General features: G+C 43.8%; 1 protein-coding gene across 7 annotated transcripts in view; it reads left to right on the top strand.

Moving 5' to 3' along the window:
* CFAP221 (cilia and flagella associated protein 221) overlaps nucleotides 1-15,280 on the top strand; it is a 110,152-nt gene that overhangs the window by 49,100 nt on the left and 45,772 nt on the right. For all 7 annotated transcript variants that reach the window (XM_074399856.1, XM_074399861.1, XM_074399860.1 and 4 more), the window contains one exon: nucleotides 12,832-12,991. In XM_074399856.1, coding sequence (XP_074255957.1) covers nucleotides 12,832-12,991 — 160 coding nt within the window. The remainder of the gene's footprint in view (nucleotides 1-12,831; nucleotides 12,992-15,280) is intronic.

Here is a 15,280-nt window from a genome sequence, read left to right as displayed (position 1 = left end):
CTGGGTATATATCCAAAGGATTATAAATCATTCTACTACAAGGACACGTGCACACGAATGTTCATTGCAGCACTGTTTACAATAGCAAAGACCTGGAACCAACCCAAATGCCCAACGATGATAGAATGGATAGGGAAAATGTGGTACATATACACCATGGAATATTATGCAGCCATCAAAAACGATGAGTTCACGTCCTTTATAGGGACATGGATGAACCTGGAAACCATCATTCTCAGCAAACTGACACAAGAGCAGAAAATCAAACACCGTATATTCTCGCTCATAGGCGGGTGTTGAACAATGAGAACACATGGACACAGGGAGGGGAGCACTACACACTGCGGTCTGTTGGGGGGAAATGGGGGAGGGGCGGGGGGGTGGGGAGGTGGGAAGAGATAGCATGGGGAGAAATGACAGATACAGGTGAGGGGACGGAAGGCAGCAAAGCACACTGCCATGTGTGTACCTATGCAACAATCTTGCATGTTCATCACATGTACCCCAAAACCTAAAATGCAATAAAAAAAAAAAAGAAGAAAAAAAAAAAAAAAAAAAAAATTTTTCTGTGAACTTTCAGAGAAATATTGACCAAGATCTTATTAATGTCGGAGATCAGGCAAATGCCACAAAATGTTTTATGCACTTGTCTACTTGTCACTATGTTGTGATCCTGGACATTCCCTTGTTGTCACATATGCAAAGGATCTAACTCATATAAATGGTGAATTGCAGCATTAAGTGGCTGGCTAAGCAAGAGTTCCTTGGGGCTATTACTTAGAGTTCTTATATAACATTTCAATAAGTTCATTCTCTCTTTTTTTAATTGTGAGAAATATATAAGCCGCTTACAAATAATTCTATATTTTGCATTTTCTTCTGAAATCCAGCTTTCTTACAACTTTATATCGGTTTGGGAGTAAACCCAGAGCCTCTGCCCTTGCTTTGACCTCAAACCACTTTTTGGTTCTAGACGTTACCTGGGGGCCACCAATCCAGCAGGTAGCACCTTCCAGCAAAACATGAACCCCCATCCTTCAGTGTGAGCACAGGGACACCAAGAGCACTGTACCCTGCCTGTCAAGGTTCAAGGCTCTTTCATGGAGGGCCTGCACTGGGCAGCCTGTCCGGACTCACCCGTAGTCCAATCATGCCATCTCAGCTGAACTCAGCCAAACTCCTGGCCGAAGCTGCCACTGTGCAACCCATTTAGATTGCAAAAAGGAGCACACGCGGGCTCCTTTTTGCCTCTATTTTCTCCAAAGACCTCTTGGCCCCTGGCTGAGGTAGTTTATCACATAATAAGCCCTACCTGCAGGGTCCAGCAGCCTTTGGGAGTCCAGGGCAGAGCCATTACATCCACAGAGGAAAATGATGAGGGGAGGTTGCCCCTACTTCTCTGCCCTGCCTCACTGTACTCCTGTGGACAGCTGAGACAGAATACCCCCAAAGCCCAACACAAACTGTGCAGGGGACAGATCAGGATTGTCAAGGGGATAAATGGTAAGACCACATCTCCAGCAGACAGTGCAGGCCTGCGTAAAATGCTTCTTGCTGGTAGTTAGGACCATGATAAACAGCCTCATCCCAGAAAACGCATACTGGCTATATGACTGCTTAGAGCAGGCGTCCCCAAACTTTTTACACAGGGGGCCAGTTCACTGTCCCTCAGACCGTTGGAGGGCCGCCACGTACTGTGCTTCTCTCACTGACCACCAGTGAAAGAGGTGCTCCTTCCTGAAGTGCAGCGGGGGGCCGGATAAATGGCCTCAGGGGGGCCACATGCAGCCCGCGGGCCATAGTTTGGGGACGCCTGGCTTAGAGAAATGACAACATGCATGTCTTTGGCCAGGTTCACTTCCAACACGTGTTGGAAATTAGTGAAATAACCAGCAGAGGGCCTCTGACAACCTTCCAGGTCAGCAAATGGAAGAACAGCCGGGGGCCATATGCAGGGTTGGAAAAGAGTGCTCATGAGAGGTAAAATCGAGAGATCAAACCTTTAAAAGATTTTCCAAAGCACCAAACCCAGTAGTGAGGAAGGGAGAATAATTAGGGACACTTACTATATGGTATGTAAATGAGTTCCCTAGCTTTTAGAGGATATAGGTAAATTAATTAATAATGGCACACTGAAGAAGTCAGGAAAAGCTGGACAGGCAGGTGGCAATTTTCTGTCACATTGGTAGCAATACCCAGTTTTACCTGGTGCTCAATACACCCTTGATGGGTGGCAGTGGTTGCAGACAGTGTGGCTGGTATAATGTTCATAATTGCTTCTATTTGCTAATCGTTAGCCACGTGCCAGGTGCTGTGCTAAGCACATCACATACGCCATCTCATTTAATTCTACAACCTTGTCCAAGAGGACCATATGATGGGCTATCTGTCTGGACTGGTTAAGCTCAGTTGACCACAGCAGCAGTCAGTGAACTTGACCCAGAGGACCATGCCTGTACCTTAATGAAGCTCTTACCTCACATCTCTACTGCCCATCCAGAAGTGCTTGTTCCAGCAAGGCCAGGAAGAAGTCAGGGATGGTTTGGCCCAGCCTCTCACCCTGCTGGGAAATACAGTCTTCCAGGAGGCTGGAAGAGAATGTGGCTTTCGTGATGAACAGCAGACCCTTCTGCGGATCCCACAGTGCTGGTCTGGGGTAGGTGCTATGCCAGAAAACAGGCAACAGCAACAACAGAGGAAACAAAAGAGTCACTCTAGGTATATAAATAAGTATTAAGAAATGAGGGTAGCAAATGTAAATATTTCTTTAAAAATGGCTTTATAAAAAATGAAATGTGTTTGTTATTTTAAAAATTAAAACACTGAAGAAAAGTATGAAACCCAAGTGGAAAAAACATTACCAAGAATCTCACCACTCCAGAAATAACCATCACGAACATTTAACTATACCTGAAGATACCTCTCTGTGCTTATGAACAAAGAGGAGAAAGAGGTAGGCTGGAGGCATATGATAATGCAGAGACACAAAAAACTACAAGAAAACTTGGATCATATGATACGTAAAAATGTTGTTACTTGATATTGACTGACGAAAAAGTGAAGCTAACAGGAATTGGTGAACTTCCTTGGTATACGAAATACTCATTCCCAAAATTTGTTGCTAAAATTAAGAAAAGAGATAATGAGGCCAGGCACAATGACTCACACCTGTAATACCAGCACTTTGGAAGGCTGAGGTGGGCGGATCATGAGGTCAGGAGTTTGAGACCAGCTGGCCACCATGGTGAAACCCCATCTCTACTAAAAATACAAAAAATTAGCTGGGTTTGATGGCACGCACCTGTAATCACAGCTACTTGGGAGGCTGAGGCAGGAGAATTGCTTGAACCCAGGAGGCGTAAGTTGCAGTGAGCCGAGATTGCACCACTGCACTCCAGCCTGAGTGAGAGAGTGAGACTTCATCTCAAAATTTTTTTTTAAAAGGAGATAATGAAAGCATTAAGAGGTCAGAGCCACTGTCTTCTTCAACTGTGTGCTTCACCTTCAGCTGGAATCTTGGCCATGGAAAACAGGAAACGGGCCAGCCGTGGTGGCTCACGCCTGTAATCCCAGCACTTTGGGAGGCCGAGGTGGGTGGATCAGGGCTCATTCAAGACCAGCCTGGCCAGCATGGTGAAACCCTGTCTCTACTGAAAAGACAAAAAAAATTAACTGGGCATGGTGGCGCAAGCCTGTAATCCCAGCTACTCCAGAGGTTGAAGCAGAATTGCAACCAGGAGGCAGAGGTTGCAGTGAACTGAGATTGCACCACTGAACTCCAGCCTGGGCTACAGAGGAAGACCCCATCAAAAGAAAGAAAGAAAGGAAGGGAGGGAGGGAGGAAAACTGAACGTGTGTACTTTCTCCCTCCCCTCCCAACTTTGTTGAATCCTTCTGTGTTTTCTATAGCATTTGTATTCTCTTTTGTAACCATAAATGCTGCAACTATTTCATTTCTATTGAAATGGAGCCACAGATTTCACCTTTATTCTTTATCGTTAATTTAATTATTAAATTAATTAATTCTTTATTTTATTCTTTATTCTTTATTTATTCTGTACATTCCCAAATTATTCACTTCAGTTTTTCTGGCTGGCTGGATGCTGTCACCTAGTGGCTTGTTAACCAGTGGCCCCTGGGGCCACATGCCTGAGTGCTGGCATGTTTGACAGTGTCTCTCTGTTGTCTGCAATCTTGAAAGACAACCTGGTGAGGTGTAACAGTCTTGGTTTGCAACTTGGTCTATCTCAGAACTTAGTAGACATTGCTGATTGTTCCCAGCTTTGACTTTGCTAGGAATTTGGAGGCTGGGCTGAGTTGTTCCCCGTCAAAGGTGAATTCTGGATGCCCTCAGAAATTTTCTTTTCAGTCTTGAGGTTAAGCAGTTCTACAGGATATGTATTGGTGGTGCTCTGCATCATTTTTGTCTCCTGGAACATGGCATGTTCTTTTGATCTGGAGAAAAATGACTTTGGCTGTTTTGGGAAATGTTTCAACTAGTAAAACCTTGAAGGTTTTCGTGTTCTATTTCCTTTGTTCTCTTCCTCAGGAATACCAATTATGTGTGTATGTTGGTCCTCCTTTGCCTTCAGTATCTATGATCTGCTTTAAAATCATTTCATTTCATGTGGATTTCCCTTTCCTACCTGCTACATCCTTACCTGTGTTTTCAGCATGTGTGTGTGTGTCTGTGCATGTGTGTGGTATTTGTGTGAGTGTGGTGTATATATGTGTGTGTGTGTTTATTGTGGTTCCTTTGCTGCAGTTTCCACCTCGGTGATTGTGCTACTCTATGTGTTGCTATAAAGGAGTATCTGCAGCTTGGTAATTTATTTTTTTAAAAAAAGTGGTTTCATTGGGTCATGGTTCTGCAAGATGTACAGGAAGCATGGTGCTGGCACCTGCTCCTGGTGAGGCCTCAGGAAGTTTCCAACTATGGCGCAAGACAAAAGAAGAATAGGTGGTATCAGATGGTGAGAGAGGGAGCAAGGGAGAGGTGGGGAGGTACCAGGCTCTTTAAACACCAGCTGTCATGTGAACTCAGGGCACGAACTCATCATCAGGAGATCCACACACATGTCCCAAGCTCTCACCAGACCCCACCTCCAGCAGTGGGAGTTACATTTCAAAGTGAGATTTGCAGGGGACAAACATCCAAACCATATCGGTGACAGTTCCTTTGTGTTTGTTTTCTGAGCTCCACCAATTCTCTTTTCATCTCCTTCGAATGTGTTCTCACATTGCTTCCTTGAATTCTGACTGTTCCAGTGTCAAGGCCACGCTGTCTGTTTTCTGTAAGACTCTGATGAGCTACCTGTGTTCTGAGGTTGTCCTCTTATGTGTATTCTTTCTGTGATTTTGTTTCTCTTCCTCTCCGCCTTCAAAAAGTATTAATTTTTAATTTTGCAGTTTACATGTACAGTACCTGTGGTGTTCTATTCAGCAATCTACTCAGTGTCGAATAGAGCCTGCTGCCAGCAAAAGAATAATGTGGAAGAAGGGATAATCATTTGAATAGCTGATGTTTTCATCATGCTTACCATGTGCGGGACACTACTGTAGGAGATCAGTCAGGGTAGTAGGAAAAATTATAGGAAAGACACAAACCTTGGAAGGTTAGGAGGTTTTGCAAAAGCTTTGGGAAAGGGTTATGGCTGAAGGCAGCTGAATCCTCTTAACTTGAGCTAATGGCAGAGGGCAGATAACAAGGGAATGCAAAGGAATTTATCCAGATAGGTTTGTTTACCTATTTCTCTGGAAACCAGTCTTTGATCATCCATGTGCAGGACTGCCCCTGGATGTTAATTACCCACAAATGGTGTTTGCTTCAGGCCTTTGTCATTAAATCTGTACTGAATAAATGCAAGCATCTCCAGCTTACTGGGCCACACTTCAGACTGCACTCAGCTGTGCTAAGCCGTGTAGTCCCCCAGCCAAGCTCATAGGCAAAATACCTGTGTCTGTGAACTCCTTTCATCCGATGCTCAGCCAGAGTCTGCAGGATAGACTGGGCACACTACTCTGGATGCATAACTCATTTAATAGCCCCAACAACTCTTATGAAGTAGATTCTATTATTATGTTCACTTTGCAGATGAGGAAGCTGAGGCATGGAGTGTGAGGTAATTTATATAAGGGCACACAGTTAGGAAGCAGCAGAGCTGGGGTTGTAATGCAGGGAACCCGGCCAAACAGTCTGTGTTCAAGCCCGCTGGGAGAATGTCTCCCATCTCTGCTCAGTGGTCACCAGGGCTGGTGGCTCCCAGGAGAGTCGTCTGTGCTGTGTGCTGCTGTGCAGTGGTCACGACTTTCCTCCCTCCCATCAGGTTACTTCCAGCGCCTTCTGAACTGGGTCCGAGGTCGCAGACAATGGGCATGGTGTGGCAGCATAGCTGCTTCCTCAGCCACCTCTCCTGCTGGTCTGTGATGGTGGGGTTTGGTCTCTTTTATCTCTGTCCTTGCTCAAGGCCCAACTATACTCCTACATTTTGTCACTTTAACCAAAGAGTAGTTGGAGACTTTTCCAGGGCTAGGACTCTTACTTTAGGGGAAATCTGCACCTCTTGGTTCTCAACATGTTCCCATGCCTCAGTTTACAGGATTTGGTAGTCATGCTTTTTATTTGTGTTTTAGGGTTGCAGCCATTTCCCTATTGAATAGATTTTTTTCTTGCCATTTTTATCCTTTTCCTTACTGTTTTGTGATTTTGAAGGAGGGTAGTTGAGCTGAAGCTTTACTTCACCATCTTTTGCCAGAAATTCTCTGCACTTGGTTTCTGCAGGGCTCACCTCCTCGCTGTGGTCTTACATTCTTCATCCATCCATTTATTTCATAAGTAACTAGTGAGTGCCTGCTGGGCATCAGACACTGGTATAGGCATTGGGTTCCACAGAGAGCAAGACAGACCTGGTCTGTGTTGGGACCGAGATGCTAGTCGGGGGAGAAAGGTGGGCCTGCAAACAAAAGATGTTGTCCAGAGTAAAAATGGTTGTGAGAAAAATAAGACATGGCGATGTGACCAGGTGACTGCTCTCGACTGGGTGGTCAAGAAGAGCCTCTTGGAGGAAAAGTCATGTCGGTTTAGACTCAGTTGACAAAAAGGCACCAGACTTGGGAAGAGGGTTTCAAGCAGAGGAAGCTACCCACACAGGGCTACAAGGCTGGAGCAGACTCAGCAATGGTCACATTCAAGGGAGAGATGAGAGCCCAGTGTGACCAGGTGTGTGAGCAAGGGGAGGAGTGTGCAAGGCCTGCTGGAGAGGCCGGCAGTGGGTGGAGGAGGGTGGGTGTTAGAATTGGGCTCTGAGTCGGGTGGGAGTCTACTGGAGAGTTCGAAGCAGAGGGTGGCATAGCCTGATGATAGGTATTTTAAAAGGTCTCTTTGGCTCTGGAGGGGAATGTGGGTTGGAGTGGCACAAGGTGGGCACAGGCAGCCCCCTCAGGAAGGAGCTAAGGTTGGCTCGGTTGGGTGGTGACCTTAGAGATGGTGAGGGACGCATGGTGGAGTGGACAGGCACCAGCAGTGGGTGGCTGGCAGGGTGTGCTTTGCTTCCTGCAGCTCCAGGAGCAGGCTCTGAAACCCCTCCCATCACCCTGCCCTCCGGGGTGCCGTCTCTGCGATGCTAGGCACCAATGCCTGTGCACTGCACGTGTTGCTTCTGGCCAGCAGCTTATATGCTTGATGGAAAAGGAATTCCTGGCCTGGCTTAGTTTCTCAAGCACCCTCCACTCAGACTCCTTCTCCACATTCCCCGTTAGCACAGGCACAGCCCTCAGGCTGTCTGGTCTTGCTGCTGAGGTCTGCATTTTGGATATTTGATGGATGGGGATGAAACAAAAAGTAGATTCCAAAAGACTTAATTTTACCATGTGTTTCTAGTCCCAGTCAACAAAGCTTGCTGAAGGGAGAAAGGAAGAAAAGAATTAAAATAAGTGCTGGGGATTGTTAGTGTCTCAGTATCTGTACCACCTATGTCTACAATTGCTGTGAATGAGCAGGAGCTATTCTTCCTGGGAAATTTAGAAGTGAACATGTACCCAAAAGCCCTTGGGGCTTCCCTTTCACCTCTTGCCGATAAGTCTCCAGACCTATGCTTTAAAGCAGACTTTGCAGAGGCTGCTGTGTCCTTGTCTTCTGAGCTGTAAATTCACCTATGCTTGGCCTTTCTGTGGAGTAAAAGGAAGACCTGGTGCTCTGGGACACTCATACGAGTGGTTTGGCATCGTGAGGCAATTGCCTCTTCCTTTGTAAGAACTCAAATGGGTCAAGTCTAAGTTTTCAAAGAAATATTTCTTCTTGACCGGGCGCGGTGGCTCAAGCCTGTAATCCCAGCACTTTGGGAGGCCAAGGCGGGTGGATCACGAGGTCAAGAGATCGAGACCATCCTGGTCAACATGGTGAAACCCCGTCTCTACTAAAAATACAAAACATTAGCTGGGCATGGTGACGCATGCCTGTAATCCCAGCTACTCAGGAGGCTGAGGCAGGAGAATTGCCTGAACCCAGGAGGCGGAGGTTGCAGTGAGCCAAGATCATGCCATTGCACTCCAGCCTGGGTAACAAGAGCGAAACTCCGTCTCAAAAAATATATATATATATTTCTTCTTTTGGACATTTTAATGATAATTCACAATAAATTGTTACTTGTTTTATTTAGCACAAGGATTGGGAAAGCCACATTTATAGGACACACACTGTGTGCCAAGTATTATCCCAGATGCTGTACATTATTTTCTCCTTTCAGCCTTGTCTCATTTTACAGATGAGAAAGCTGAGCCTCGGCTAAGGTAGCCAAGCTGAGTTACACAGTTCATGTGTAATCCAGCAAGATCTAAGTCAGGGTCTGTGCGTCCCTGGGGTCTCGCTCTTGCCCACAGTCCTTGGGCAGCAGCAGAGGCTGGGGACTGGGGCCACTGTGAGTGGGATGGTGGTACCTCCCTTCTGTAATCCAGTGAATCAAAAGCCTTGTTAGAATGTGGATGATTTTAAAGCTATATAGCTATTAATTTCCCAACAGAAGCTTTGAGAGATTAAGTAGTTTACCCAAAGTCACCCAGCTAGAGGTACCATAAATCTTAGAATATTAAAATCAATACTTATAATGTTACCAGTAGCGGATGTCCAGGTTCTTGGCAATCTGAACAAGGAATTGGACAAAATACACAAAGCAAGGAAAGAATGAGGCAACAAAAGCAAAAATTTACTGAAAGCAAAAGTACACTTCACAGGGTGGAACCAGCAAGCATAGGGGCTCAAGAGCTGCATTATAGAATTTTCTGGGTTTAAATACCCTCTAGAGGTTTCCCATTGGTTACTTGGCATACACCCTATGGAAATGAAGTAGTGGCCCACAGTCAGGGGCTGACGTAAAGTTCCAAACTCAGACTCTTATGGTTTGGTTGCTTTCTACCATCAATCAGAGATACTTTCAGTTTCCCATCTGCCACACCAAGTGGTGGGGGGTTTTACACAGGGAGTAGCCTCCATTTTTTTTGTTGTTGTTGTTACCTAGGTGTGGAGAGTCGGGGTTTTCCTTCTGATTTAGTTCTAGGAAGTCAGCGTGAATCAGCCTTATGTTCCCTGCCTCCAGACTCTATTCTGCCTCAATAACACCTTAAGTATGTGAATCTAATGGCTCTGTGACAATTTAGACAGAGTGATCTGTACTTTCTGAGATCTTAGACGAAAAACTTATTTTAAAATCTAATAATTTTACAGTGTCAGTACAATGTTGTGACACTGTCTGGACATGGGAAAGAAGAAATTTTAAAAAACGATCCCCATCCTGGGCCTCATTGCCATTCAAGTTATGTGCTTTTATTTTTCCATCTCCTTTTAATAACTTTTCATATTTAAGCACATGCTTCATGTAATTGTAGTTTCGGCGAAGACACAGTGGTAGTTCCTCGTGACTTGATTTACCATGATATTATTTTCCAGTGCTGTTACTTTTTCTTTATGATACCCATCATATTGATAAACTACAGTTCTCTTCAGTTGATTTCTGAGTTTTTTCCTCTCCTCTCTGTCTCTGCTCACCACCTTCCATGTTGTGACTCAACATTACCCCTGGTTATGTTAAGAATGGTGATCTGAAATTGACCAGATGAAATTGACCTGAAACATAAAAGAGCAATTTGGGCTTTTTAAAAATGAGGTAGTCATTGTTGAGGATAGGGGGTACCCTTCTCACTTTAAAAAATATGAAACATACTCTCCTTTGTCCCACTGTTCGTTTCTGCTGAGCAGTAAACTGTAACTCCTTGGCACACCTTTTACAGCTGCTAACATTTGATAATCCACTGCTCCCTGTGTTAACTGGCATACTGTTAGCGGAAAAAGCAGTGTATTCTGGTTGCCTAGACTACACCTTAACAGTGTGCTTTATGTATTAGGTCTGAGCTGGCAGCACTTAAAAATAAATCAGTCAGGTCAAGGCAAACATTAATCCTTGCTTCCAGAGCTTGTCCTTGTTTTTTGTTTTTTTGTTTTTTTGTTTTTTTTGTTTTTTTGTTAATGAGCTAGAGCAGGAGCAATAGAATGTTCTTATTTTAGAGCCTCACATGAATATATAGATTAAAGGGGGCTATTTTCTGACCAAGTGGGTGGTCAAAGTATTGAAGCCCCACACATGATGGAGAATCACATTTTCTATCCAGCTGGTCTTAGGTTGGCTCACAGACCCAAGCTCTTCTGCTGATTCCCTCCTCCCTGCAGTGGATTCTAGGGTAGCTAGTGGGTATCATTGAAAGAGTTTGACTTCTGCTCTCAGGAAATTGATGGAGACCTATTTCTGAAACACTGTGCTGGGGATCTAGGAAGATAAAGAAGGTATGGGGCTGGTGTCTGCCTTCCGGGCTTGTGATCCAGTTGGGAGACGGGGAAACTTCAAAAGGTTACAAATCCGGGTACACGAGTTCAGTAGGGCTGATAGAAGGTTCCTGTGGAGGGAGAGGCAGGGGGACTTTGTATGTAGGTTGATAGAGGCTTTCAAGTTTGGGTTCATTCACTCATTCAACAAGAATTTATTGAGCTGGGAATGCGGTAATGAGCAGGTGCCTGCTTTCCTAAAATTTACACTTTAGAAGAAGGCAGATGGTAAATGTGATAATTTCAGAGAGCAGGATGAAGCTAAAAGAAAATCTGGAGAGAGAGCTCTTCAGGCCTAGGGAATTGCAAGTGCCTAGCACAAGGCAGCAGGAGCCAGGAATAAGGGGTTCGAGCCAAGGCCCTCTCTTTCTCAGATCCCTGCTCCCACCTCTCCTCACCAGGGGGTCCTTTCCACACGCTTGCTTTCCCATGCCCTGTTGGTATTCATGTCCTGACTTTGTATTTTATGTTCATTTGTTCATTTATTTATGTTTTGCTGTCCCCAAATAGAATACAAACTGTGAGATCTGGTATTTGTTTTGTTTGCTGTATCTCAAGTGCCTAAAACAGTGCCTGGCACACAGCAAGCACTCACATGAATGGGTGAATGGAAGGCCCATGTGGTTGATCACTGGGAGAAGGGAGGGGAGCACAAGATTCAGGAAGCAGAGAAGCGGGTGGATGCAAAGGAGGGCATGCCAGGCACTCATGGGGCACTGTGCGAGGCCTCCACAGGGACAGTGGGAGGACCAGGTGCACAGGGGCACATGGTCTCATCTAGAAAGCAAACCTAGGAGCCTTCAGTGGAAGTCAGAGAGAACATTCGTCCTCCAGTTTACATTCCAGTTGGGGACAGCAATAAGTAAGTAAGTAAGTAAATAAATAAATAAATAAATAAATAAATAAATAAATAACATTGATCCTTTCTTCTCTTTTTCTCTCCAAATTTGTTAGCACTTACTATGTTTCAGGCCCTGTTGGCACCAGAGATGCAAAAGAGGAATTAGGCATGGTGTGATATTTGACTCTGGGGAGAATAGCAGTAGATTCTAAAGATTTGAAAGGAGAGAATCAACACAGAAAAGAACTGAATCATTTGGACACAAACTTGCATGTGTGTTCCTAGCTTTTCCTGTTGCTTACAGCATTAATATTGACATCTGGTAATTTGCTTACAGATGATAGTTCTGGGAATTCATGTCTGAATCACTAATGCAGATTGATATGTATATATTTATAGAAGTGACACAATCAAATAATGACTGTCAAGGATTAATGTAGTAGTAAATAAGATCATGTAAACATGGAGAAGTTGATTCACAGGCATTTAATGAAAAAGCTACATAAGGATAATGGAAATACTGTACTTGTGCTTAGCATGGGAAGAATATACAGTTGACCCTTGAATGACATGGGTTTGAACTGCATGGGTCCACTTATATTCAGATTTTTTTTCAATAAAAGTTAAACTGAGTGTGCCTCCCTCTTCTTCCACCTCCTCCACCTCTTCTGCTGCTGCCACCCTTGAGGCAGCAAGATCAACCCCTCCTCCTCCTCCTCCTCCTCCTCCTCCTCCTCAGCCTACTCAACATGAAGACAAAGAGAACGAAGACCCCCTTTGTGATGATCCACTTCCGCTTAATGAATAACAAATGTATTTTCTCTTCCTTATAATTTCCATAATGACATTTTCTTTTCTCTGGTTTACAGTAAATAATACATATAACACATAAAATATGTGTTAAATGACTTTATGTTATCATTAAGGCTTCTGGTCAACAGTAGGCTATTAACTTTTGGGGGAGCCAAAAATTATATGTGGATTTTCAGCTGTGTGGGGAGTCAGCACCCTTAACCTCCACATTGTCCAAGGGTCAGCTGTATTTGTATGTGTGTCAGCCTCTGTGACTGGCCTTGGCAAGAAGAGAGGGTATCACATTTTCTCATTTCTTTCCTCTCAGGAATAATTCCAGCTGACGGGAAGAAGACTGTCACTGTTACGTTTACACCCTTTCAGTATGGGACTGCACAAATCAAAATGCAGTTATGGATTTCACAGTTCAACTCTCAACCGTACGAATGTGTCTTCACCGGAACATGCTATCCCAACATGGCCTTACCGTATGGCGTCTTTGCAATGTTTTTGTTTATCTGTACCCCTTTTTCAAAATCCAAGTGTTCTTTTCTTCCATTCTGTCTTCCTTATAACAGAATGTCATCAAAAACTTATTTAAAATGATGAGCCGACATAAAATATACTTTAAAACATAACAGAAATATAGAACCAAAAACTTATTTTAAATGATGAGCCGACATAAAATATACTTTAAAACATATCAGAAATATAGAAGCAAAAACTTATCTTAAATGATGAGCCGACATATAATATACTTTAAAACATAACAGAAATATAGAACATGTCTATGCTGGTAGCAGGAGTTGCTTCTGACAAGAAGGGAAGAAGTAAGAAAAAGGGATGTTTGAGGGACACGTTTTTCCACTGATTCCTACTGGTGCACCCTTGGAATTTTTTACTGCATACATGTCTTATTGCCTGTTCCAAGATTTAAACAATAGGGCTAGAACAACATAACTGTTTTTAAGGTTTCCATGTAGCCCCTGCCGTGTGCAATGTCCACTGCAAAGCTCAGTGGAAAATGGACCGCAACCTCAAGAGACCAAAATAAATCGTGTAACAAGTGACTTCACATGAGGCAGAGACAGAAATGTGCCACACACAGGAGGGTTTTCAAAGCACCGCCAGACTTCATGTCAGAGTGAAGATGTGGAATGGGATTAACTTGTACTTCATAACAAATCCTTTCTGAACTTCCATTTCCATTTGAATATGAGCTTGTACTTTTACATCCCAGTGCCTCTGGTTAACATCGTGGTTTTTTCTTATCCCCAGGATTTTTATAAAAGTTAAAAGTTGCTGGGTGTAGTGACTCACGCCTGTAATCTCAGCACTTTGGGAGGCTGAAGCGGGCAGATCACCCCTGGTCAGGCTTTCAAGACCAGCCTGGCCAACATGGTGAAACCCCATCTCTACTGAAAATACAGAAATTAGCCAAGCATGGTGGCATGTGCCTGTAGTCCCAGCTAATCGGGAGGCTGCAGCAGGAGAATCGCTTGAACCTAGGAGGTGGAGGCTGCAGTGAGCCGAGATCGGCACCATTGCACTCCAGCCTGGGCGACAGAGCGAGACTTCATATCAAAAAAAGAAGTTGTCACAGTGTAAATATCAATCTTAGAAGATTCTGACAATGATTTTGAAAATGATAGGGAAATATCTTGGTTTTCTTCCTCTTTGCACATGGATACATGTCACATATTAACATCATTAAGCGTATTATAAGTGGAGTAGCAACCTTATACCAAAATATGAAATCACTCCATGATATCGTATATATTTATATCATGATTTTCTTCACAAAAATTCAAAGCAGCCTAAATCAATTGTAGGATATTAGTGTGGCCTGCTGGTCCCAAATCCTGCAAATAACCATCATTGAAATAAAATTGCTCAGGCAACAAATAAGTAGAACTGAATATGAATTTTTAAACTGCTGATTTTTCTGCTGGCCAGGTGAGCAAAATGCTTTTGTCATTTCACATCAGGTGCAACAATACTCAAATGACTTTCTTAAAGCCATCACATGAGTGGGATTTTTTTTTTAATATCCTTTCATAACTGTGTGGGGTTTTTGTTTGTTTGTTTGTTTCGTTTGTTTGAGACGGAGTTTCGCTCTTGTTGCCCAGGCTGGAATACAACAGTGCAATCTCGGCTCATTGCAACCTCCACCTCCCAGGTTCAAGTGATTCTCCTGCCTTAGCCTCCCAAGTAGCTGGGATTACAGGCGTCTGCCAACAAACCCACCTAGTTTTTTTGCATTCTTAGAGATGGGGTTTCTCCACATTGGTCAGGTTGATCTCGAACTCCCAACCTCATGTGATCTCCCCACCTCAGCCTTCCAAAGTGCTTGGATTACAGGTATGAGCTGCTGCGCCCGGCTCCCATAGCTGTGTTTTTACATGTACGACAGCATTGTATGACAGAAGCACCATACAAATGCAGGCGTACGCTACTTCTAAATTATTATGTTAATAGCTTGATTCGTATACTCTTGACATTTTCAAGGACTATGTTTTAAGATCTGCATGTCTCTCCGAGCTGCAAATAATATTATAACATATAAATTCTACCATGAAGGGAAAAAAACTGTCTGTAGTTTCTCAACAGGGAAGAATACTGGCTGTAGCGTTCTCTGACATTGTCATAGATTGCTTTCTTCATTTCACTGTCGGGTGTGTGATAGACTTACTCTTGTCTAAATTTGACACTGCCAAATTCCAGATGTAATTCGTTTATCATTTTCTTAAACCTCTTCATTTCCATCATCAACGTTG

This window comes from Saimiri boliviensis, chromosome 5 (genome assembly GCF_048565385.1).
Source record: "Saimiri boliviensis isolate mSaiBol1 chromosome 5, mSaiBol1.pri, whole genome shotgun sequence".
In the NCBI taxonomy this organism is placed as follows: domain Eukaryota; kingdom Metazoa; phylum Chordata; class Mammalia; order Primates; family Cebidae; genus Saimiri; species Saimiri boliviensis.
The sequence above is the reverse complement of the archived record's forward strand: the minus strand, read 5'-3'. Positions and strand labels throughout refer to the sequence as shown.